At 36.3% G+C, this 27,361-nt stretch overlaps 1 protein-coding gene across 1 annotated transcript in view; it reads right to left on the reverse strand.

Annotated features, from left to right (window-relative positions):
• RGS22 (regulator of G protein signaling 22) overlaps positions 1-27,361 on the reverse strand; it is a 168,269-nt gene that overhangs the window by 54,652 nt on the left and 86,256 nt on the right. The window contains exons 15-18 of the mRNA XM_068525488.1: positions 6,692-6,886; positions 4,289-4,381; positions 2,316-2,488; positions 1,212-1,374 (exon numbers count right to left, since the gene is read on the reverse strand). Of these exons, the coding sequence (XP_068381589.1) occupies positions 1,212-1,374; positions 2,316-2,488; positions 4,289-4,381; positions 6,692-6,886 (624 nt within the window). The remainder of the gene's footprint in view (positions 1-1,211; positions 1,375-2,315; positions 2,489-4,288; positions 4,382-6,691; positions 6,887-27,361) is intronic.

A 27,361-nucleotide genomic window follows, 5' to 3' on the forward strand; every position in this document is an offset into this window, starting at 1 on the left:
ACTCCCAAGGACTTTTGTTTATTTTCCCCCCAAAGATCTAGATTTTTAATTTGGTATGCCCTACTTGTGAATAGCTCTGAATTTTTCTTTCATTTACTGAATTAATCTGAGATTTGTATTTTACAAATGTATGCCATTAGGGTACACATCCTTTTAAACTACGAAAATAAAGAAATCAAATGCTACACATTTGATCTAGCAAACTTCTAGTATTAGCAAACTTCAGGTTAAATAAATTATAACACTTAATTTTATATTTCAAAGGCATTAAAATTGAGCCATATCTCATGTGATCAGTTACATGAACACTCAAAACCACTGCTGAATCCCAGTCTGACATTTTTGCTGTAAGTAATGACACCATCTAGTTATTAATAAGTTGTGATTAAAGCCATATGATCTTGGCTCAACAAAATGGAAAATCTTTGTTCCTGGTCAATAAAAATTGTTTTGGGAGACAGTACAATGGCAAACAGGATTTTTCAAAGATCAGTTATGTTTGGAGTAATTTCAAGTAAGAGAAGAACAGAAAAGGGGTAGAGATGGGGCTTAATGGCTGATAATGGCTGTTTTCTGCTTTTGAAAGGTGCAAGGACTTTGTCCTCCTTGTTTACCACTTATCCTGAGCACCTAGAACAGCGTCTGGCATATCACAGGCACCCATATTTGCTGAATGAATGGGTGAGTGGATGAATGAAAGTTATTTTTATTCCATAAATTACTTTAAAAATAACACAGTTTTAATAATATATAATACTTGAGTGAATTTTAAGGCATCTGTAGAGGGACTTCCCTGGTGGTCCAGTGGTTAAAACTCCACGCTCCCAATGCAGGGGGCCAGGGTTCGACCCCTGGTCAGGGAACTACAGCCCACATGCTGCAACTAGGAGTTTGCATGGCTCAACTAAAGATCCCACATGCCGCAACTAAAGACCCCACATGCCGCAACTGAGACTCGGTGCAGCCAAATAAATAAATAAATAAATAATTTAAATTATGGAAAAAAATAAGTAAACAAAGGAAGGTAGCCTTTATTTAAAAAAAAGACATTTGTAGATAATTATGAATACCTAAAAAAAAGATATCAGAAGTGTCTAACATATAAGTCATAAAAGCAAAAGAAAAAAAGAAGACGTTCAGATTGTTGGCAAAAAGAAATAAATTACTAGTTTTCATACTTAAATGTAGAAAATATGTCTCCATGTTGATACCTGGTCCTGTTGATATAGAGAAGCTGGACTGTTGGGTCCAAAGAAATATTTTTTATTAAAGTACTTGTTTTTAATGTACATAGATTTTGCCTCCCTTTGCTTTCGATCTCCGTAAGTTATTCTTCGGAACTGTTCAATGTCTGTCCAGCACATAAGGTCCATGCTAAAATGAAAAAGTACAGCCCTTCTTATTTATTTCTTTCAATTCTATTAAACACCAAACAAGTTGCTGTTTTGACAGAATTTAGAAAGTGCTGTATTGAGTAGTTAGCACAACCGATTAGACCACGGAACTAATGAGTACAATATTATTAATATTATTATTAATATTGTCTTATCCTGGCTAAATATATGAATGAATACAAGGAGTGCTGGGATCAGAGAAGACTCTACCACCATACTGGTAGGGTCTCAGAGTTCTTCCATTAATGATGAACTAGTATTATCAATTTCAAATATGGAAAAATTTCCACCTATTGCATGTCTATTTGGCAACCTGCTAAATTTAGAATAATTATCATCACAAAGAAGGGAAACTATATATGTGAAACTTGGCTCCCAGGTCTAACCAGTTTTTGTTAACTTGGGAGAAAATTATTGGAAAAAATATGATTAATACTTCAGTTTATATTAGATAAATGTGTCATAAGGTACCAAGATTCTATGCAAAACTATAATGTTTCATTTATGTATTAACTAATGAAAATCACAAAATAGTACAGTAATTTCAATAGCTTAGTGAAATATAAAAGAGACATTCTCAGAAAGAGTCATTAGAGTACCTGTTTAGAAAAATGCAAAAGAAAGAAACATCAGAATAGGCAAAAATAAAACGTACTGGTGTTTTAATTTAGCCAATGGTAAAAGTATCAACAGATATTGTTTGACCACTTAAAATAACATTTTGGAGGCTGCTATTATCAAAATGCAATTCGCAACAAAAAGTTATCCATACAGGTTTCATTAATTTTTACTGAAATGGGTAAAATCTAGCACCAAACCATTTTTATCATATGTTGAATCAAAACAAGTATCTTAAAGAAATAGCAGTTTAGAAAAATATTTTAAGAGAGAAATAAATTTTAAAATGGTTATGTTCCTTACCTTGAAGAATGAGCCTCAAGAAACTGATGGAAATGTTCAAACTCCAGTTTGTTGTTAAGCAGATCATTAAAATTAAAATGCCTATATTCTGCAGGAACATTATTCCAGTATTCTGTTTGTTTAGAGACATGAGGAAGTACTGAAATACCAGATCCAATTTCACAAGTAGTGTCCTAATGAAATAATACTTTTCATAAAAATCTCTTAAATATAACAAATTATTTTCCAAATTTAAAGAGAAACTGAAATAAAAATTAACTATTAGGCCAATGGCATTTATCAGCCCAATGGTAGAACTGGGTAAAGAATCTAGAATCTGGTTCTAACTCACATCAAATTCTGTTCTGTTCCTTTCCATTCCATTCCCTTCTTTTCAGGAACATTAGTAAATATTTACTATACACTTGCTCATAAAATATTAATTTTATTATTTTTGTTGGTACAGAAGTAATATGTCTTTTGTAATAAAAAGAAAACAAAAAGCATACATTGTACTACCATTCAGAGATAACCACCACAAACATTTTTATGTGTATCCTTTTAGTCTTTTTTGTACACACATGTGGTTTATTACAAATGGAAATAGGACTATACAACTATGTATGGTTTTGTAACTTGGTTCTTTTTCTTAACGATATATCATGAACATAAAACATTAGTTTGTGTATAAAAGTTTTTTATGTTATAGAGTAGTACAAGATACTTTAGATGTAACCTCCTTCATATAACAGTTAATTGTCAGGTATTTTTAACACCTCTGATGTTTTGCGAACAGTTTACAAGTCCTTCCGGGCAAAGAGCTAGAGAGGCTTATTCTTCAGAAATCCTTCCTATGTAACTCCCTATATAATTAATTCACCTCCCTATTTGTTTTTGAAAAGCATCAGACCATGAGATAAACTACCTATATTTAAAAAAATCAATTTTTGATAGGTATAAGTATTATGAATAGTATTATAAATTAAAAAAAATTTTAAAGATACAACTTTATGAATTTTTATGTATCCTTTCCAGATATTAATAGAATTTCAAATAAAGAATTTCTGTGTTTATAAGGCAGTAACATGAAGGTTACATTTAAAAAATAGCTTTACTGTTTGTGTAAAACTTTATTGCAAAAGAATAAAGATTTCAGATAGGTACAAAGTAGAAAATTAAAAAATCACCTGAAACCTTACCACTCAGAGCTAACTTTTTAATATTTGGATGAACATTTTTCCAGATAGCCCTCTTTGCATATATGTATACACCTAGGAATGCATGTATAATTTTAGGTGAATAGGATTACACGATACCAGTGTTTTTGTTCCCCACATTTTTATATAATAATATGTCGGGGGCATTTTCCATGTCAATAAGTATGAATCTAAACTGTCATTTTTATGTAGATACGCACATTTAATCTTATGGCCTTATGGATCTATCATGGTTTACTTAGCCAATCACAAATTTGCAAATTTATAAATCAAAATTAACACTTTAATATCCTAGTCAATCCTATGATCTTTTTATTGACTCTGTTAAAGCCTTTCCATATTTTTTCTTTATTATTTTGCTTATTGCTGTCACACAACACTTCCTTTTCTGTTTGGAAAACTCAATTTAATTCTTTTGTGACTTGACAACAAATAGCGCTGCTGCCATACAGAAAATAACCAGTAACATTCAAAGGAATATAATGTGGCTTGAAGGCTCTTAGCTAAGGCAAACGTGTATCTTGGCTCCCTATGCTACTTCATCTGCTTTATTTTTCTGGCTTTGTTGTTAAATGTGTCAATAAAATGTGACACCTGTCAAATGCAGCATGTTGGGCAAAGAAGCAGCAGAAATTGAAACTGCCTGTCCCCTACTTTATCAATACATGATTTCCTCAATATAGGATCCCTACTCCCTCCCCCGCTCCCCCCCAATATATGCAGTGATAATCCTGCCTAGGTTAAAATCTGTGTTTTTCTAAGTAGAGAGTTTCTTACCTCAGCTTTCTTGGAAACTGTCTCTTTATGCAAAGCCTGTAGCTTTCTGAAGTACGTGGAATCTAGCTGTCGAGTTTCCTCCACCAGCTCCACCTATAATAACACAATAATAAAGTTTGTAACATCAAAACAATGTGCATTATGAAAAAGTGGGGAAGGAATGCACCATTTGCCAATAACAGTGGGCTAAAAAATAAATACACTTGACAATAGAGTAAGTTAGTTTGGAGGCAGAAGCAGGAAGACCCACATAGTGAAAAACATTAGCTACAGCAAAGTCAGGCTTCAAATGATAAAAAATGTATACATTTCTATGTAATGATATAATGCCACCAAAGATCATTCCTCCTTTCTGGACACCCCATGTGAACCAGCAGACAATGCAAACATGTTGGGTGGATCACTTTTCCATCTTCTATTCTTTATAACAGGATAAGAGTCATGAAGATAGGCACTGTTAGCTTTAGGGACCAAATAATCCACAGTAGAACAAAAAAATGACTGGACTCTATTGTTATCAGTCTGTGAGCAAAGGTTTTACTGCTATAGCAAGAGACGGGAGAGTCAATCATCAAAGTAAACCTCACAGTAGGACTTAGCCTTCAGAGTGCGTATTGCACTGCTTCATACAGTCAGGAGAACAAGATCATTTTCCATTTCTCTATTGAGAAAAATCAGTTTGTCCGACTGAGAACTCCTGTATTTAATAATTCATTTTGGTTAAATCTTCTTGTTTATCCCTTTTGGGAAAGAGTCTACATAATCCAGTCAGCTGGACTTTTAGAGGAGTCCTCTGGGCTGAACTTAAGAAGTTTATAGAATTAAGAGAAATTTATTTTTCCTCTTATTAAAAAGAGTGTATAATTTGTCCCAGGCATTTCATAAGAATCACTGCTAATGCTAAAACTTCTTGGTTTAGGGAAGTCAGTTATAATTCTGAATCTGTTTTGTCATCCTAGGACCATATCTTATATCCATTTTCCTCTGTACCATATACTGTATTTAAAATCATGACTGGGGACTTCCCTGGCTGTCCAGTGCTTAGTACTCTGCGCTTTCACTGCGGGGGCATGGGTTCGATCCCTGGTTGGGTAACTAAGATCCCGCAAGCTGCGAGGCGTGGCCAAAAAAAATTTAATTAGTTTAAAAAATAATAAAATCATGACTGGAGAGAATTTTTCTTTTCTTAAAAAAAAAAATTATTTATTTATTTGGCTGCATCAGGTCTTAGTTGCAGCACGCAGGATATCTGCTGCCACATGTAGGATCTTCATTGTGGCATGCGGGATCTAGTTCCCTGACGGGATGGAACCTGGGCCCCCTGCATTGGGAGCACAGTGTCTTAACCACTGGACCACCAGGGAAGTCCCTGGAGAGAATTTTTTAAAAATTTCATATAATATCCCAATTTTCCTAGTGTAAAATAAGTATTTTTGTAGTAGAAAGGATACAAATGCTAATTTTTCAGGACAAAACGAAATCAGGACTGAAAAATTCATTAGTTTGGTCAATGAATTTAGTGAGCCGTAGAGTTGTGTTGGTCACTATCCAATAAGGTGACTCTATCCGAGGTGCTTGGTATTAATTTCATCTTAATTACCTCACCCATCCTTTCTGGGAGAAGACATGACCAAGAAGTTGTTCAGGAGATCTGAATGAAGAAGAGCAATACAGAGACAGCAGGGATCCATCTGAAATGACCTCATGTACAGGGTACATGCATTAACTTAATATTAAAAATACCCACAAATGGTTTTAATTTGTGATTCAAAATAAACATTTAAAGAAATTTCCTCCACCCATCAATAAGAATAGTGAAAATATTCAAGCACTGAGACTTAAAATGACCTCTTTTGGAATGAAAAAAGATGTGTTGATACTTTTATCAAATCAAGCAGTCTGACCTGATGAACATCTGAGGGTGCTTTAAGTCAGAGAATGTGCTTTCCACAGTATATATGAAACGTTTATATTTTCCATGGGTGTAATATTTACTGTAATTCATCCAGAATAAAAATAAACAGCCTCCTTCCATTAATCAAAATTAAAGTCACTGCTGAGAAATGGCAAGAAGTGACAAAGCCAGTATATTATCATGGCATATTTTATTGGTTCACAGGAAACCAAAACTCAGATTTTTCTCTGCTGACATATTTGTAGACAGACTTAAAAATGACATCAATTTTAGCCTTTTGTTAGGACACAACAGGGAAACTGGCAAAAACTAAGTTAATAAATACTTTCCCTGCCCCAATTTTGTGTCTGCCCAAATCTTAACTCTGAGTCCCTGGCCCACATGAAATCTTTTCCAGCTTTTCTCTCTTGTGAGTTAACAATGTTGGCCATCATCAGTTTTGGAGTAAACCTGAATTGTTCACACACAATTCATCAGTGCCACAATACCTTTCTGTAAGCAACTTGGTCTGATTTTGCCATCTTTGTCCAAGGCTCAAGAAGGAGGAGAAGGATATATTCTTCTGCTGTGTCGAAAAGGTCTTCAAATGGCGGCTGTATTTTCATATAAATTTCTTTCTTCTTTTCCTGTTGGAGTCCAATGTCAAGAGTGGCTGAAGGAGCAATGTATGTGGCAAAAAGATGCTAAGGGAGAAGGGGGAGAAAGGAGAGGATATTGGAAGAAACCATAATGGTTAGTAGATTCCTCAGCAAAGCCATTTTTAAAAAGTTAAGAGAAGGCAAACAAGCTCAAGTGATTTTTTTTCTTGAAAAGATGTGTAAAACTACTTAAGACAAAGCAATGTGTTTATTCAAAACCTTTGCTTTTCATTTTCTTTTCCTATTTCTCTGTTGGTTATTAGTCAACTAGTCACTGGATCTTGTATAAGTGTACGTGATTTGGGTATTCCATTTTTTCTCAGATTACTACTATGTATTATTATGATTGATTCCAGGTTATACGTCTCTTTTCCTTATGTTCATGACATTTCTAACATATTTGTGTTACTTTCCAAAGTGGTTTGAAATGCCCTTTTGGGAAAAAGAGGCAAGAATTCACCAGGGCTGAAAACTGACTATCAATCTAGAGACCCAACAGACTACCTCCCCTACCCAACTGAGTTCCAGAGTTCTTAATTGTCTCCATCTGGTGTCCAATGCAGTGGAAGAGATACAAGAAGGAAATAAGAGTGGATGGAAAGATGTACATGGAACTTCTAGCTTCCTAGACAAAGCTGCATAAATGTCTCTTCCGTTCTACTCATTTGTCTTGTCTCTCAATAACAGCTATTTAAATCTGAGAAGCAATTTAATAACATTTAATTTTTAAAATGTTACATACTGGATATGTCATGCCTTGCACATCACATTTAACTGAAGTTTTTCTTATTGCTTCATACTTAAAATTAATGAATTTTATGGCATGTAAATTAAACCTCAATAAAGCTGTTAAAAATAAAAATTAAAAAAAGAAAGACTATTGGTGATTTCTCCCAAAAGCGACACACTCCTCCGTTTTAAAGATTATCTGATTTCTGTCATAATTTTTTCTTCATTCTGTTCTATTTACATCACTATATCAAAATAAATAGTTATCTAAAAAAAAAGAATCTCTAATTAATTGCATTTTATTTCAATTTTACTTTTATACTTAGACTTTGGAACTGATAATGCCTAGATTCGACCCAGGCGATAAGATAGATAGGTAGACGGATAGATAGATATTTGTACCAAATACCGAATAATAGTCCTATGTAAAATAATCTTTTAAAAGTTTTAAAGGGTTCACATTAACAACATAAGCATTTACTGTGTATCCACTACATCTTAGACACTTGGATAGGTGCTACGTATGTAAAGATTAATGAATGCCTGCCCTGAAGGAGCCATTTGGTGTGATATAGAGATGAAATCCAGTGGTTACAACACAGTATGCTAAGTATTACAATAAAGGTATGTATTGAAAATAAGATCTTCAATAATTGTCTTTCTTTTTAAGCTCACCTCCATTAATCACCTTTTAAACTTTACACTCAGATACGCATTTTTCTGTAATTCCCTAAACCTTGATGTTTTGCCATTCTATACCATTGCACATATTGTTCCTTCAATCTTGTATATATGCCCTACCCCATGCACCTTGTCTGCCTGATAAACTCTGATTTATTCTTAAAAACCGATATGGATTTCTCCTCTTCTCGGAGCCCTTCACTCATACCCTCCTCCCAAGATCATGCTTTTTACTACTACACTTATCACACTATAATGCAATCATGTATTTATGTGTCTTCTCTTCTAGAACAAGGATCTTGAGGGCAAATAATGCAGCTTAGTCCTCTCTGATTCTCCAACTCCTAAAAACTGTTTTGGTAGAGAGTAGATGTTATAAATGTTTATTGATTTGTACTGAATCCACAGAAAAGACTCATTTTTGTCTTGGAATGGGGAAGGAAAAGGTTCAGAAACTCTTCCAAGAGAAAGATAAGCTTCTTCCTTAGTCTTTAATCTGAATCTTTAAAGATGAGTTGGAGTAAGTCAGACAAGAGAGGGGAGTTGATGAGAAGGATAGTCCAAGAAGAAGGAAAACATGGCCCAAGGCATGGAGGCCTAAGGGGGTTTTATAACCTATAGAGAGAGTCTAGGCTCCAAGTAGATAAACACTGGCTAAAGGAAAGAGGTAGAATAAGAAAGGAGGATATAAAGGGAGGAAGGCTCCAGAGCATGGATATGATCTGTTTTCCTTTGGTAAGGAATTTGAATTTTTACCTAAAGATATAAAATGGGGAATCTCTGAGGAGTGACATCTTTAGATATGAATTTTAGAAATAAATCACTGTGGCATCATATGGAAGAAACGGTTTGAGCAGATCAAGATTTGAGGCAGTTTGGAAGTTATTTTAATAGCCAGACAAAAAATTACAGGCCACCCTCATCTCTTGTTTGCTTTTCTGCAATAGCCTCCTAACTGGTCTTCTCAGGTTCTTCTTTGCTTCTTCATGGTCTTTTTTTTTTTAAACCACAGCAAACAGAGAAATTCTTTTGTGTATTACTCCTCCATTCAAACTCTCCAGTGACTTCCCATCTCACACAGAATAATAGCCAAAGTCCTTATAATTACCTGTAATTGGAGTATTTGGACGTTTCTCAGCACTGAGAGGACAAGGATTATAGTTCAGGACCTGTCAGCAGGGAAGCCCCTATAAACCCCAGGCTCTCAAAACACTCTAAGAGCAGGGGTGGACCTGATACAGACTCTTGCCTTGAGTCTTTAAAGGGCCAAAAGAAAATAACTGCTAACCTATAATTCTATACCTGGTAAAAAAAATACTCTTCTAAAATAAAAAGGAAATAAAGATGTCATAAGTCAATAAACAAAACCAGAATTCATCACCAGCAGACCTACACTAAATTAATTAATTAATTAAAGGGAAGCCCTAGACAAAAGCAGGATGGAATATAGAACAATATAAAGCATAAATATGTAGGGAAATATCAATACATATTGATTGTAAAATATAATAATAATGAATAAGGTCAGAGGAAATCGTAAAAGAGCCTAAGAAAAAGAAGTCAGAATTGAAGGTTCAGATTTAAAGTGCAGTTGAAATGACCAACCATGAGGCCCATTATAGGTAGAAAAGCACATGAGGTTACAGTCAGGGTAGTAATACAATAACAAGCAGGGCAGAGTATCAAAGAAGTAGAAGTGAAGATAAAGGAGAAGCCCATGTAGCATAGTTAAAAGGAAGGACTATAAAGTTCAGTGTATAATAGGCACTCAATAAATATTTGCTAAATCAATGAATGGAAGATTAGTGGCCTAATCTGAAATTACGATCTGAAAGGGAAATTTCAGAGTTCAAAAATTTTACGCTGGAGTAGTTCCAAATTATGATGAATTCTGATATATGGCCATCCCTATAGCTAACTTAGGAGAAATGGAGATGAAAGACATTGGAATTGGGTAAATTAAGAAACACTCTAGCACATATGTTATAAGGATTATTAGTTTGGGTATTGAAAAAGCTTCAAGGTGATAAAAAAGAAAAAGTAGGGAGAAATTTCATGAGTCATGTATTGAAATTTTCTAGGAAGATAAAAGAGAACTGAAAAGGTCTTTAGATAACATTAGTGAGGTTAAGGAGGGGGGAAAGGAGCAGATGGAGCAGACTCCAGCATTTCTGAAGCTATTAAAAGATGAGTCCTGAACAGCAGCAAAGAACATCTCTTTCTTCCTAAGGGTTGTGAAATACGGGAGAAGGGGCGTATTTAAAAGCCATTCTAGATGTTCTATTTAATTAGATAATCTGCAAGTCTGGAAAGTCCCTTCCCTAAAATATAGGTACATAGCCTGCTGGATTTAATAGCCCAAAGTGAACCATACTCTTACCAAATGATTCTAAAATATTTTAAACGAAATTTGCTTCAGACACACATGGCAATTTTTCCTAACCTTGGGAGTTATTTAGAAGAATGACCTAAATCTAACCTGTTTAACAAGCTAAGATTGTATCAGATTAAAATCTACTCTTAAACATTTTCTAAACTGCAAGTTTTAAAAAGTGCACTAATTAAAATAGTGTCTATACTAAGGTAAATTAAGAAACTAAAAACTAACATCATCAAATTAACAACATTAAAAAATGTCTCTAGAATTTGTTTCAGTAATTTCAAATTTACCCCAAAGGAAAGTAAATTTGACCCCCCAAATCACTTAAAATCAGTTCCTATTTAGCAAAAAAGAAAAGAAAAGAAAAAAAAATCAGTATTCAGGTTTTATTGGGGCAGGAATATCCTCTAATGGCAAAATAAAGCAACTGTTTTATCACTGAGTCAGCTACATTCAAAACTGTAGTTTAAGGAGACTTGGTGTGCCACATACCAAACTCTTTGTATAGACATCAAGGTGATTCCTTTGATTTAAAAGCATAACAGTGAAGAGGGTAAAGTACAAAAGAAGCTGAAATGGTGACTAGAATAACAGTGATAGAAGTGACTGTCAGCTTCTGGTGGACACCCAAATCTATTCCTTTCCTTTCGACTCCCAGTCTTGCCTTCACTCCCTCATGTCTTTTAAAATCTACTGCTACCCACAGTCTTATGAGACCCTAGATGCCATTTATATACTCCATCATACCTTCTGGAATTTTGCTTTATGATTTTCTTCAGAATGACCTTCACTTCACTTTACCATTTACTATATTAATAGCACAGCTTTCTCGCTCTGACCATTACTCTTCATCTTTTTGTACCTCTCACCAAGCTTTGCTTTACTTTCAGCACAATCTGCGGTTTCTTCCTGTCCTCTAAATAAATCATGCACCACCTACTTTGTCTTACTTTCTCACACAATTTGGACTGAAAACTGCCCATCATTTCAACTACACTCTTAAAACATCCTTAATTCCTCCCACCTCAATCTGCTACCTTGTTGAGGCCAAATTCTGGGTCACCTTAATCATTCGTTCATTTTTCCAATTCTATACTCAAGCTCCCAATAAAAGCTATGATAGTTGGTTCAATTATAAATACTCTTTAAAATACAAACAACGACAAAAAAACAAAAAAAAACCCCCACCTCAGCTGTGATCACAAAACTTGGCAAGATTTTGCTTATTTCTAAACTTTGCCATGCTCCTTAGAGCTCCCAACTGTACCCTTATGCTTCTCCACATTCAGTGGACTTTATCTTCCACTCAACTGGGAGAAACCACTGGTATGGATGCCCTCAACTGTCCCCTCAAGAGCTTTCTTCTAAATCTTTCTCTTTCTCTGATGTTTCAAAATTTTCCTTCCCAAGGCTAAATGATTCATGCATGCTGTTGACTCCATTTCCCCAGAAACGTGCAACACCAATTACACCCTTAATCCACCTTTCCTTTGATTTCATCTCCTTTCTAATGCTTCAAAGGTGTTCTAACAAAGCATCTCTCCTATTCTAATTGTCACCATTTTGTCCACAAACTATCACCCTTTCTCTCTTTCCCTTCCCAACAAATCTTCATACTCACTTTTCTATCATTCCTCAATCTATTGCAATCTGGTTCTCATGCCAAAGAAGCTGATGTCGCAGATTACTAAGAACCACGTAATTGCCAATTCAATGGTTTCTCTCCTTAATCTTCTTCCTACTTGATTCCTTACGCAGCCTTTTTTGTTTTGTTTTGCTTTTAATTCTTGGCTGCGTTGGGTCTTCGTTGCTGCGTGCAGGCCTTCTCTAGTTGTGGTGAGCAGGGGCTACTCTTTGTTGAGGTGCACGGGCTTCTCATTGCAGTGGCTTCTCTTGTTGTGGAGCACGGGCTCTAGGCATGGGGCTTCAGCAGTTGCAGTACATGGGCTCAGTAGTTGTGGTACACAGGCCCTAGAGCGTGTGGGTTTCAGTAGTTGTGGCACGTGGGCTCAGTAGTTGTGGCTCGCGGGCTCTAGAGCGCAGGCTCAGTAGTTGTGGCGCATGGGCTTAGTTGCTCCACAGCATATGGGATCTTCCCGGACCAGGGCTCGAACCCATGTCCCCTACATTGGCAGGCGGATTCTTAACCACTGCACCACCAGGGAAGTCCCCTTATGCAGCTTTAACACTGTTGACTCTCTCTTCTGCCTTCAACACTTTCTCCTGATTCGCTGCCTATTTCCATTCTTAGGCTCCTTTGTTGATTCCTCTTCCTCCATATCCTCCCCTTAAAGGAAGGCATTCATTAAAGTTCTATGTTCAACTATATTTTCTTCTTAATTCATACTCTTTCAGTTTCACACACATGCCAGGCACTCTCTCACAAGACTTTCACAGTATGTGCTCTATGCCCTCTCTATACTCCACCCTCCTCCTCTTTTCCCCTTTGCTGGGCTTCTATTCATCCTAAAGGACTGAGTCTTCCTTGACTCCTGAAGTCTGGCTTAGGTGTCTTTCTTATGTGTGCCCATAGGACCCTGTATTTGTATGTTTCTCCCACTGGACTATAAGCTCTATGAAGACAGATTTGGTCTACTTTGTTTATTACTGTATCCCTAGCATCTAGCATAATGATACATTTAGAATGAATGAATGGGTGAATGAATGAATTAAAGACTTCATCCATTCTCAGAGACTTAACAATCAACTATATGTGGAAGAAACACAAATATACACAGCTTTAGACCTGATTTCCTTCCTGAACTGAAAATCTTTGCTTCTAGCTGCCTACTTATTATAGCTACATGGATAGCCTATGGACCCTCCAACTCAATGACTCAGTAATATAACACATTATCTTTTCCTTTTCCAGTTTTCATACGATTCACAGCACAGTCTTTGACTCTTCCTCACTTTCCTTCTTCCTCAAATGCAAGTCCTGTGAATTTAACTCTCTACAATAAAACAAGAAAAAACTGACAAATATAAAAATATGAGGAGGAAATAAGGGGCAGCAGTTCCATCCCAACAAAAACCATAATAAAACACAGTTTTCTCTCCAAGCTAGATCAGACCCTTTCCAGGCTACTCCCTACTTCCTGACCTCACACTCTTACTGTGCTCTATAAAGTCACAGGGCTCCATGTACACTTTTTGTTGTTGTTCGACTATTTTGTTCCAGTTTTTTTTTTTGTTCCAGTTTTATTGAGATATAATTGACATATAGCACTGTAAAAGTTTAAGGTGTACAGCATAATGATTTGACTTACATACATCATGAAATAATTACCACAATAAGTTAACATCCGTCATCTCATATAGAAACAAAAAGAAAAGACAAAGAATTTTTTCCTTGTGATGAGAGCTATTAGGATCTACTCTCAACTTTCATATATACCATATAGCAATGCTAACTATAGTCATCATGTTGTACATTACATCCCTCGTACTTATTTATCTCGTTAACTGGAAGTTTGTACTTTTTGACCACCTTCATCCAATTTTCCCTCCCCACACCGCCCACCTCTGGTAACCACAAATCTGATCTCTTTTTCTCTGAGTCTGTTTTTTTTCCACAAATGATTTAACTGCATATCCCATAACCTCAAGGAGCTACAATTAGGGTAGCCATGTGACTTCATTCTGCTTTAAGCCTACCATCCTGGCATAATTATTAATATTTCCCCCTTTATTTTTGAAAGAATCCTGGTTTAGATGATAAATTATATGGTCTCTCTATATTTAACTGCCACCAGTTAGACAAAATGAAAGTTTCTCTAAAACAAGACACCTGGAAGTGCTCGACACATATTTAAAGCTAAAAATAAAGGAAAGAAAGGCAGAGGAACTCCTTTCTAAGGAACACACATTTGTCTAATTTGAAATCATATGAATTGAATACCTGATATCAAAAGCCAAAAATCCCAAAGCAGGAATATTTTATTTAGAACTTGGATTGAAGTTTCACAGACTTCCCTGTTAAGAATAAATGTTCTAAATCAAAATCTTAAAAGAAATTTTAAAATATTTCCTCTCTCTGATTGTACCTAAATGTAGGTATTTGTTCGCCCTCCGACTTTTTTTTTTTTTTTTTGCTTTCTCGAAGCCAGTTTATCAGAACATTGTTCGTTATCACCTAAGTAACTTCTCTTTGTTCAAATATCAACCCCCGCTATGATAACTAGCATAATCCTTAAGAGTAATATACTCCCCTCGCCTTCTTGACTCTTTACCAGTTTTATTATAAAATCACAGAACTGGAAGCATTAGAAAGGGTCTTGAAAGCCCACGTTGTGCGCATTTATTGGCTTCCTTTGAGGCTTGGTCTCTGGTCTCTCCCTCTTCCTCCCCTCTCCAGGAGGGTGGGGACAAAGGTGGTTACAGGGGTAAGGAGGAGAAAACTGATTTATCAATCCTTAATTAGGCCACACAGTAAAATTATAGTATATTCAACTTAATTTTGCCATTACATCTGAGAATGTCTTTCTAATATGTGATTCTAATAATCCAGAGATCATCTTTAAGTGGATAACTGACCAACTGACTATATATAACAAACATAAGGGATGTAATCATATATATGAAACAAAATTAAAAAGCTAAACAACACATTTAAGATCTATATAAAGATGGTGAAAATCATTTGTACGTTGATGTAAATTGACTTTATAATGAAACATAAAGATCATGCTTTATTATAGCTAAGTAATATAGTCTAATCACAGGTTAGAAACATCATTTAAGTATCCTGCATCATTTGCTTTCTTATTGGCCACCCAGTTCTTCCTTTTCAGCCACTGACTACATAACAATGTAGCTAATGTTGGAGGGGACAATGCTCCCTTCGTATCCTAGTCAGCTACTCAGATTCACATTAAAGTGGAGATTCACTCACAAACAGCTGTGGCCGACATGATTCCAGTTTAAACATTAACCTATGATTCTTTAACAACCCAGCAGGGAAGTTTCTGAGAAGGGATACAAGCCTGTCTGTGATCAGACTGCCTGGCACTGCACTCAGCATGGCTCTCTCTAAACCCCATCTCTCCTGGAGACACTCAAAGGTTATGTAAGCAGGAAATGCACGATGGGCGGCTTGCCCGGCCCTGCTCTATACCTGTGCCTGTGACTCACTTTCTTGGCATCTGTATCAGATATGCAAATAAAAAGCCATGCCTCCCCCTGAAACATCTCTTACAGTCTTGAAATGCTGGGAGTTAATTTTCTTGTTTAGCTAAACTCTCAAGACTATGAAGAAAAAAAGGTGTAGGATAGATACCTTGGAGACAGGAGGAAGAATGGAACTGGAAAGTGGAATGGAGAAACAAACTGGGAGAAATGAAGACAGAGAGAGAGAGAGAGATTTTGATAAACATTTGCCTTCTAAAGGACAGTAAGATGACAAACAATATTTAATTTAAATTATTTTTAATACACATGACCTTGTTGGAATTATAGGGAAAAATACAAAAATGTGTCTGCTTGCCTTTCAAGGAAATCTCAGATGCTTCATTACTTAGAGCTAATATCCTGAACACAACAACTGTATTGCACTACATAGGAGACGGCTCAAATTAAAATATGATACTTCCCATTGCAATTTATATTTTTTCCAATGCTAAGATACTTTCCATGCAAGGTTTCAGCATTGCCACTTAATAGCTTTCAAATTCACTTTGAAAGTGTATGTGATGAGCATATTCTTGGAAGAAAGTGGATACCAATCTCCTTTCAAATATATCATAATGCATTCCAGGCTTGGTTTTCCGACATTTTATTGATTTTCATAGACCCTGAAATGTATTGATGTTTTCTTACTGCATCATAAAGTCTTTATGAACATACCTGAGGAAGGAGAATTTGGGGTTTATTGAGTTTATTCTTGTTTTTAACAGTGTAAAAAGCAAAAAAATAGTGAAATAGCCTCCAAAACTTTCTGTGCTATTTGGGTTTCTCTTTGTAGCAAGGACTAAATGATGCCAGCTATGGGGTTAGATTCCAATTATCATGCTGTAGAAGCACCCAACGAAGTACTTTCGCTGTGCCAAAGGTGAGCACAGTCTTTGGGAAAGCATCTTTTCCATAAGTAGGGGCCATTTGATGAGCTGCAGCTTGATACTCATCTGTGTTCCAACGAAAATAAGAACAATTTCTGTGTAGCCTTAAAAGGCAAAGTCAAGAATAACACCAAATGCTGTAGCACATGTGTTGATCTGCTATGTTACATTTCAGCTGTTAGTTATGTTAATGGAACAGTTTCACATAATTTGTCTTGATGTATTTATTTTAATGATCATGTGTATGTATCTTTCTATGATTGCCTGGTAACACTGATTGCATGATGTTCTGCTGTCACCTCCAGGCCAACTGCAGAACTGTATGACGTAAAATGAGTCCCTCAGTAAACTAGGTACGAGATGTGTAAAAACCTATATGCTGTGAGATCTTAATACCGGATTACAGGACAAGTAGCAGAGCATATCACCAGGTTAATAAAACTGGGGACATTTAAAAAGAAGATTTTCAAAATAACTTATTAAAGTATTCCAGAGATTAGGAGAAAACATTCATGCTTCAGCATTTGGTGTCTTTAGCAAATCCTTTTTTCTTAGACCCATTACTCCACTGCAACAGTAAAAGAAGTAACTCTAATCATGTAAGGCTACACAAAGATATGTATCTTTCACCATCTTCTAGTAACTGTCCAACATGCCCACCAAGAGCGTAGAGGAAATATAAAGCTGTCTGCTGTTGCTATTTCCTTCTACTTATTGGGAGGTAGCATTAGGGTCCTGCCAGATGGACTGACAGGGTAGTATCAACAAAGACCTCGCTGGCCCCTGAGAAGAAGAAATATCCCATAAAACCCATGACACTATTTCATACACTCGAAAGATAAAAGACGAAAACAACTTTGGCTACTGAAATATACAAAGATTTTTCTTAAACTCCTTTTATTTTCAGTTTATACTAAACAAACTGTGCAGGCTCTGGAGATTCTGGAGCAAAGATAATATGCTTTCTTTGGTAGGTACAAGCGAGGAGTTCATTGGCAGTCTCTAAAGGGTAGAGGAAAAATTTGAAGGTGGAGGGTCAGGATCTCCAGCGATAACATTAGAGAAATATAAGATTGAGAGGATCAGACTGATCCTTTACCCTTGTCATTATCTCTTCCTCCACTGTAAACTGAAGCCAGCTTACAAGAGCTAATTCACGAATTTTCAGGAACTTGGTGAGTGGGTTGTTAAATTCAGTCACTATCAAAAATTATATAAACTTACAATTAAGCAAATTATATCAAAAACAAAGATGATGAATACTCAAAACCGATTACATCCTAATGATTTTACTGTTTTACGACTGTCCATGCTCTTGAGGTTATTTACCTCTATTCTATCTGTCTGGTGGAAATACTGTATAATGGTGGGCTGCTGCGCCTCTCCTCTCAACTCTGTGCTCAGTAACGCCATGTTGGCAGCTTGTAATCGTCCACGGTGAGAGTATTTACAACCAGAGATCAGCAAAAGCTACAAATCAGGGCTGTTTATCCACCGCCCAGAGAGGTGGTTATTAAACATTTATCACCATACCACTGAGCATAAGGCAAAGATAATTCTCTTTTCCTATCATGATTACCAAAGAAAGAGAAATAAAGTAGGAAAAAAGCAAATGACACCAACTAATTCATATACTCACTGGAGGCAAAGCCACATACCAGAATAAACTAATTCGGGCCAGAATATGCCAGTTTATAACACAGTTTACTTCAATACTGTTTAACTGGCATCCATTTTTAAAAATACGGCTACAGTAAAGTTCTTTTTAATAGTTAAAGTCAAACTACAGGAGCAGGGCAAGTAAGTTTTTCTTTAAAATTGTTTGTTTACATCCTGAATAGTCTTTATTTGGAAAAGGGCAAAGTTAAACTTCAAATGTTAAATTTAACTTCAGTCGGATTAGGAAACCAGAAGAAGTAAGAGTTTAGTTGGGAAAAGCTTGTTAACTTGTTCTCATGAGAAAGTATAAGGAGAAGCTACGAAGGAGAAACATTAAAGCATCATGAGAAATAAAACTAACTGGTACTAATGGATCTTGACGCAGTGTCTGGACCCCAAAGAGACCAAAATCACTTCACTGATAATCTTGAACACAGCAGAGCAGATGTCCACTACGCTGTAACAACAACAACAAAAACATATTACTGTACTTGAAGGCAAATAGCAAGTAACGTGGGATCTTCTCAACTGAGCTCAATAATTCCATCCTTGGAGTTCATATAAAAAAATGAAATGAAACTGTGCTCCAAAAAGCTAAGGCAAAGAGTCCCTAGAGGAGTTTACAAAAGGAATGTAAATGCCGTGATATGGGATACTTTCAGAAATCACAAAATATTTACTTCAGCAAAAAGAGAAGTCTGTTTTCATAACTTCACAGCTCTAGCAGACATAGAACATCATTATCTGAGTTCATATGAGGAAGAAGAAAAATAATGAGCAAGTTCAAGCAATCCAATGTTGTTGTTTTTTTCTGCAAAAGGAGGAAAAAATGATGATTTTTAACGACCTCTCATACCCCACAAGGAACTCAAAAACTTTACTGAGGAGCTATGCCGAGAGGGAATAAATTACAGATGGAGCTTTCCACAAATGGATTTTCATGTGAAGGACCTTGGGGTTTTTCAAGTAGGAATCTTAAAGATGGGATCTAGAGATTGCAACATCCTGATACTGAGAGGCAAACTACTGCAGAGATCAACACAAGATGGAGTTGCACAAAAAAGATAATGTGATGACAATCAAACAGAATTTCTGGCCATTACTCAGACTCTACTAAGCAGAATTCAGTGCAAAAGAGAACCTAAGAAAATGCCAATAGGATAAAAGAGTAAAACAAACTTGAATCATTTTGGACAGAATGAAAAATCAAAAGGGAAAACAACATGTTAAGTAAAGCCAAAAACAAACCACAAACTGAAGGGACAAAACAGACTAGGCTTAAGACTGACTCGGGCCATTGCTTAAGGTATTTTAAGCAAAATCAACTCAGTATATGATAGAATAAAATTTTTTAAAAAAAGAGTTATTATTAAGCAGTTTAGGCAACCTAAGCAAAAAACAAGGATTTTATTTTTATAATTTTTGGATTCAATTTAAAAAACATTTTAACAGACAAAAGCAAAATATATATTTAAACTAATGGAATTATTTAACCTCTAATAAAAATAATTCCTTGAAAATCAGTGAACAAAGAATAATTCAGTAAGAAAAGCATGACTATATTAACATTTTGGGCCTAAAAAACCTGCCTCACAGAGAAGCTAACCCAGGCCAACAAAGCACAAGAAATTGATACTAAAACCAGGGCGTTGAAGAATTACTTTACAATGAGAAAATCAACCACCAAACAGATGGGATATTTACATTTCACCAGCATGCACCTTGGAAAGCAAGCTCAAATGTAGCAGGTTGCTTGGAGTCAAAATAAGGGAAGTTAACTATGATCCTATGAATGTTCTTTCCTTCCGGATCTATCAGGCTGCCCAGCTGCTCACAGGAGCAGCTGGCTGAGGATAGCGCTTCAAGGGCATGGTCAAGGACTGCCTCTGTAACACCTCTCTTTCTGGATGCTGCTGCTGATCAATGCCTCTTCTTGCCCGGAACACTCTTTTTTTTAGATGTACTGGCATGTTCATTAGAAGTCTTGAGGCCTGTGAAGCCATTCTGTCTCTAGACAACTGCTCATATCCATTCTGAATTATTACACACTGATTTCATAGTTTAAGTTTCAGAAAACAACCTTACTTTTAAGTTCCTTGAGTGAGGTGGGAGGAGACAGGGAGATTTCACTGTTGCTCCAGTGAAGCTTGTAAAGGGCTCCTTACTAAGAGCAATCTTGGACTACAAACACAGTATGTCTGTAAAGACAGAATTTTGATCATTGTTGAAGCTGGGTGACGGTATATGGGGGCTCATGAAGCTATTTTATTTAAAATTTTTTTAACAATTAAAAGCACCCAGCTGGCAGTCATTTATAAATAATCAATTATTATCTATAATTAGGCTTACAATATGTTGCTAAGAATATAAGCATGCCAATGAGTTCATTCAGTCATTCAAAAAATATTACAACACTTTTTATATGCCAGCTCCAGTTCTGAATATATGAGGTAAACAAAGCAGACTGTCTTCTTGGAACTTATAGTCCAGTGGGGGAAACTATTAAGGGTGAAATTTGATATTCAATGTTCATAAAGATATTTTAAGATACCAAAGTGAAAAATTAAACAAGGTGATAAACAGATACTCCTTTTTTTCTAGAGACAATTAATCAGAAAGCAATGACTTAGAAGTTAAGACTACAGAGTCTGCAGTCAGAATACTTGGTTCTAATTCCAAGCTCGCTAATTGCTAAATGGAAAGTATTGCCTTAGGTAATTACTCAACTTCTCTAAGTCTCAGTTTCCTAATCTGTAAAATGGAGAGGACACCAATATCTACCTCTTAGAATTGTCAAGAATTAAATAAAATTATCCATGTAAAGTGATTTCCACAGAACCTGACAGATAGTAAACATTAAATAAAGGTCAGGTATAATGATAATTATGGTTTAGAGAAGTTCAGATGTTGATTTTTCTGGAAACAAAAGGATTAAAAAAGGATCTCTTTTGGTCCAGAATCCTATAATATTCAAAATCTTAGGATTGAACATGGGTAGCTGGTATGAACATCAGGAACAGGGAAAACGAATGAATAACTGTAAGCCAGAGAGCTGGCTGCTACATGTGTTCTTCCTTAGTCCAGTTCACCAGCAAGTGCCACAAAATGGGATGCAGGACAAGAACCCTGTGGATTCCGTGCTCAGTGATTCATAGTGTTCGACAGTCCAAGCCCGACTGGTACTTGAGACACCATCTCTCTGGTAACAAAAACAAATAATGTAACAAAGCCTGAATAATAACAGGCCTGATACTCAGAAACAACCTAATTATGAAGATTCTGAAATTTACCATTAAGCTATAAAGAGGTACATGATTTTCCACATTTAATCATCACCCCAACCTGACCCCTCACCCATGCCCATTCATCTTTTAGGAAACACAGCTTGATTCTTAATACTACTGCTGTATGAAGAAATAATGATCTTTGTTAGTGCACCTGAAAATACACCATCAGCCTAGAGAAGGAGCATTTAGCTCATACCACTTTAATGAAAATGTCAGGACCACCCTGAAGTATTTAAGTCCTGTAAATGCCAAGTAAAGAGAGGAGCTAAACAATTAACGTAATGGATGACAGCAAGCAAAGAAAAAGCTAAGCTGATTATCAAAAAAATCTTCAACACTGCCCCTCTTATGCCATAAAATTTTTTCAAAGGAATTTGTGGTTAACACCCAACGTTTTGGTTACCTAAAATTAGCTCAGACTTCATTGGAAAACATTGTCAGGACAATGCAAATTTCATAGAGAAAGAGCTACACGGTCTCTTCTTTCTCAATCTTTCTAGGACTCTCTGGAAAAGGAGGCAAAAAAAAGAGCATATTCTTTTTTTTATTTAATTTAATTAATTTATTTATTTATGGCTGTGTTGGGTCTTCGTTTCTGTGCGAGGGCTTTCTCTAGTTGCGGCAAGTGGGGGCCACTCTTCATCGCGATGCGTGGGCATTTCACTATCGCGGCCTCTCTTGTTGCGGAGCACAGGCTCCAGATGCGCAGGCTCAGCAATTGTGGCTCACGGGCCTAGTCGCTCCACGGCATGTGGGATCTTCCCAGACCAGGGCTCGAACCCGTGTCCCCTGCATTGGCAGGCAGATTCTCAACCACTGCGCCACCAGAGAAGCCCAAGAGCATATTCTTGAACTTTGATAGTATTTAGGTGGTAGCACCTGTATGTGCTTTGTTCCTCAAAGTGCTTCCAGCATGGATCAGAGCCTCATGTACTAGATGTTTGATAAATGTTTGTGGAAATATCTGCAACATTTTTAGGCAAGGGCAAATGTGCTTGTAACTGCTGGTCTAAGTGCTACCCAGGTTATGTTTATTTCCTGTTTCTACAGTAATAGAAAATGGAGCAGGAGCAAAGGGGCCAAATACATCGACATTACTGTAGAAGCCTGAGGTAGGGCACAACTTGGAATGAACTTCATTTGGATCCACACTGTGCCTAAGATCACCTAATGGAAAATTTAAATGATTTGGGGCCAGAGAGGTTGAGAAGGACAGCAATAAAACATTGTTGAATGAATACATAAATGAATTCTACATTATTATTATATCACAACTTACAACTTCCTAAAAACACCAAGAGATGGTATAGGCCTGATGACATTAATTGACTTGGTTTTTTAGTTTCCTTTCTCCCTTGTGAAATTTTGCAGACGTAAGAGTAAATCCTATCAAGCCTCACTAAATTTAAGAAAACTGAAATCATATCAAGCATCTATTCCGAACATAACGCTATGAGATTAGAAATAAATTACAGGGAAAAAAACATGAAAAACACAAACACATGGAGCCTAAACAATACGTTACTAAATAACCAAGAGATCACTGAAGAAATCAAAGAGGAAATCAAGAAATACCTAGAGACAAATGACAATAAAACACGACGATCCAAAACCTATGGGATGCAGCAAAAGCAGTTCTAAGAGGGAAGTTTATAGCTATACAAGCCTACCTCAAGAAACAAGAAAAATCTCAAGTAAACAATCTAACCTTACACCTAAAGGAACTAGAGAAAGAAGAACAAACAAAACCCAAAGTTAGCAGAAGGAAAGAAATCATAAAGATCAGAGCAGACATAAGTGAAATAGAAACAAAGAAAACAATAGCAAAGATCAATAAAACTAAAAGCTGGTTCTTTGAGAAGATAAACAAAATTGATAAACCATTAGCCAGACTCATCAAGAAAAAGAGGGAGAGGACTCAAATCAATAAAATTAGAAATGAAAAAGGAGAAGTTACAACAGACACTGCAGAAATACAAAGCATCCTAAGAGACTACTACAAGCAACTCTATGCCAATAAAATGGACAACCTGGAAGAAATGGACAGATTCTTAGAAAGGTATAACCTTCCAAGACTGAACCAGGAAGAAATAGAAAATACGAACAGACCAATCACAAGTAATGAAGTTGAAATTGTGACTAAAAATCTTCCAACAAACAAAAGTCCAGGACCAGATGGCTTCACAGGTGAATTCTATCAAACATTTAGAGAACAGCTAACACCCATCCTTCTCAAACTCTTCCAAAAAATTGCAGAGGAAGGAACACTCCCAAACTCATTCTATGAGTCCACCATCACCCTGATACCAAAACCAGACAAAGATAATACAAAGAAAGAAAATTACAGACCAATATCACTGATGAATATAGATGTAAAAATCCTCAACAAAATACTAGCAAACAGAATCCAACAACACATTAAAAGGATCATACACCATGATCAAGTGGGGTTTATCCCAGGAATTCAAGGATTCTTCAATATATGCAAAGCAATCCATGTGATACCTCATATTAACAAATTGAAGAATAAAAACCATATGATCATCTCAATAGAAGCAGAAAAAGCTTTTGACAAAATTCAACACCGATTTAAGATAAAAACTCTCCAGAAAGTGGGCATAGAGGGAACCTACCTCAACATGATAAAGGCCATATACAACAAACCCACAGCAAACACCATTCTCAGTGGTGAAAAACTGAAAGCATTTCCTCTAAGATCAGGAACAAGACAAGGATGTGGAAGTCCTAGGCACAGCAATCAGAGAGGAAAAAGAAATAAAAGGAATACAAATTGGAAAAGAAGTAAAACTGTCACTGTTTGCAGATGACATGGTACTACACATAGAGAATCCTAAAGATGCCACCAGAAAACTACTAGAGCTAATCGATGAATTTGGTAAAGTTGCAGGATACAAAATTAATGCACAGAAATCTCTTGCATTCCTATACACTAACAGAAAGAGAAATTAAGGAAACAATCCCATCCACCATTGCAACAGAAAGAATAAAATACCTAGGAATAAGCCTAACTAAGGAGGTGAAAGACTCAGAAGACTATAAGATACTGATGAAAGAAATCAAAGATGACACAAACAGATGGAGAGATATACCATGTTTTTGGATTGGAAGAATCAATATTGTGAAAATGACTATACTACCCAAAGCAATCTACAGATTCAATGCAATTCCTATGAAATTACCAATGGCATGTTTTATAGAACTAGAACAAAAAATCTTAAAATTTGTATGGAGACACAAATGACCCCGAAGAGCCAAAGCAATCTTGAGGGAGAAAAACGGAGCTGGAGGAGTCAGACTCCCTGACTTCAGACTATACTACAAAGCTACAGTAATCAAGACAATATGGTACTGGCACAAAAACAGAAATATAAATCAATGGAACAGGATAGAAAGCCCAGAGATAAACTCACGCACCTATGGTCAACTAATCTATGACAAAGGAGGCAAGAATATACAAGGGAGAAAAGACAGTCTCTTCAATAAGTGGTGCTGGGAAAACTGGACAGCTACATGTAAAAGAATGAAATTAGAACACTCCCCAACACCATACACAAAAATAAACTCAAAGTGGATTAAAGACCTAAATGTAAGGCCAGACACTATAAAACTCTTACAGGAAAACACTCTTTGACGTAAATCACAGCAAGATCTTTTTTGACCCACCTCCCAGAGTAATGGAAATAAAAACAAAAATAAACAAATGGGACATAATGAAACTTAAAAGCTTTTGCACAGCAAAGGAAACTCTAAACAAGACAAAAAGACAACCCTCAGAATGGGAGAAAATATTTCCAAACGAATCAATAGACAAAGGATTAATGCCTGATATACATAAACAGCTCATGCAGCTCAATATTAAAAAGCAAACAACACAGTCAAAAAATGGGCAGAAGACCTAAACAGTCATCTCTCCAAAGAAGACATACAGATGACCATGAGGCACATGAAAAGCTGGTCAACATCACTAATTATTAGAGAAAAGTAAATCAAAACTACAATGAGGTATCACCTCACACCAGTTAGAATGGGCATCATCAGAAAATCTACAAACAACAAATGCTGGAGAGGGTGTGGAGAAAAGGGAACCCTACTAGATTGTTGGTGGGAATGTAAATTGATACAGCCACTATGGAGAACAGTATGGAGGTTCCTTAAAAAACTAAAAATAGGGCTTCTCTGGTGGCGCAGTGGTTGAGAGTCTGCCTGCCAGTGCAGGGGACACGGGTTCGAGCCCTGGTCTGGGAAGATCCCACATGCCGCGGAGCGGCTAAGTCCGTGTGCCACAGCTACTGAGCCTGCGCGTCTGGAGTCTGTGCTCCGTAACAAGAGAGGCTGCGGCCTGCGCACCGCGATGAGGAGTGGCCCCCGTTTGCTGCAGCTGGAGAAAGCCCTCGCACAGAAACGAAGACCCAGCGCAGCCAAAAATAAATAAATAAATAAATAAATAAATAAATAAGTGAAATTCTAGAAGAGAATAGCTGACAATGCTAAATACACATACACATACCGCTATTTAAATTAAAAAAAAACTAAAAATAGAACTACCATATGACCCAGCAATCCCACTACTGGGCATATACCCTGAGAAAACTGTAATTCAAAAAGAGACATGTACCACAATGTTCATTGCAGCACTATTTACAATAGCCAGGTCATGGAAGCAACCTAAATGCCCATTGACAGACGAATGGATAAAGAAGATGTGGTATATACATATACAATGGAACATCACTCAGCCATAAAAAGGAATGAAATTGGGTCATTTGTAGAGACATGGATGGACATAGACTGTCATACAGAGTGAAGTAAATCCGAAAGAGAAAAACAGATATCGTATATTAACACATATATGTGGAATCTAGAAAAACGGTACAGATGAACCCGTTTGCAAGGCAGAAATAGAGACACTGATGTAGAGAACAAACGTATGGACACCAAGCGGGGAAAGCGGGGCGGGGGGGGGCAGTTGGTGGTGGGATGAATTGGGAGATTGGGATTGACGTATATACACTAATATGTATAAAATAGATAAGTAATAAGAACCTGCTGTATAAATAAAATAAAATAAAATAAAATTCCAAAAAAAAAATAGAGTAAACCCTTAGAGATCCTGGGCAAATAGGGGTAATCACTTACACTGACTTGTTTGCCATGGGACCCATCAACTGATTTCTTTGTAGGGATATAGATGCACAGGAGTCGCTCACTAGAGCATTAGGTCAGAATATTTACAAGCTGTCAAATTACTGGGTGGAGATGTCAGGAATGGGACTTCCAAATGTCAAGATTTCATCTAGCTAAGATTAAAGACCTAAATCTCAAATGTAAAAGATTTGAGATTTAGTCTAAAGTTGTTGAGATGAATAAAACTGGACGGTATAATATTTTTGTTTGAAGAGTTGTCACCCAGAAGACAGAGATTTATTTTGTATTGCTTCACAGAGCAGGAATAAGACCAAAGGAGAAAAGTTTTTGGCTCAAAAAATGGAAAAAAAAAAAAAAAAAAAAAAAGGAAATAGATTTCTCCCTTCTACAGGTATTTGAAAAGAAGTTGATTAAAAAAAAAAAAACGATAACCAACTTTTATCTGCCAGTAAAGGAAGAACTTATTTAATTTCCAGTTAAGATGCTATTATCTGGTTTTATTTTAAATGTGACTGAAGTACCTCCATAATTCTCTCTCTCCCCCACTAGAAAGTGAGCTCTT

Source organism: Eschrichtius robustus, chromosome 17, assembly GCF_028021215.1.
Source record: "Eschrichtius robustus isolate mEscRob2 chromosome 17, mEscRob2.pri, whole genome shotgun sequence".
In the NCBI taxonomy this organism is placed as follows: domain Eukaryota; kingdom Metazoa; phylum Chordata; class Mammalia; order Artiodactyla; family Eschrichtiidae; genus Eschrichtius; species Eschrichtius robustus.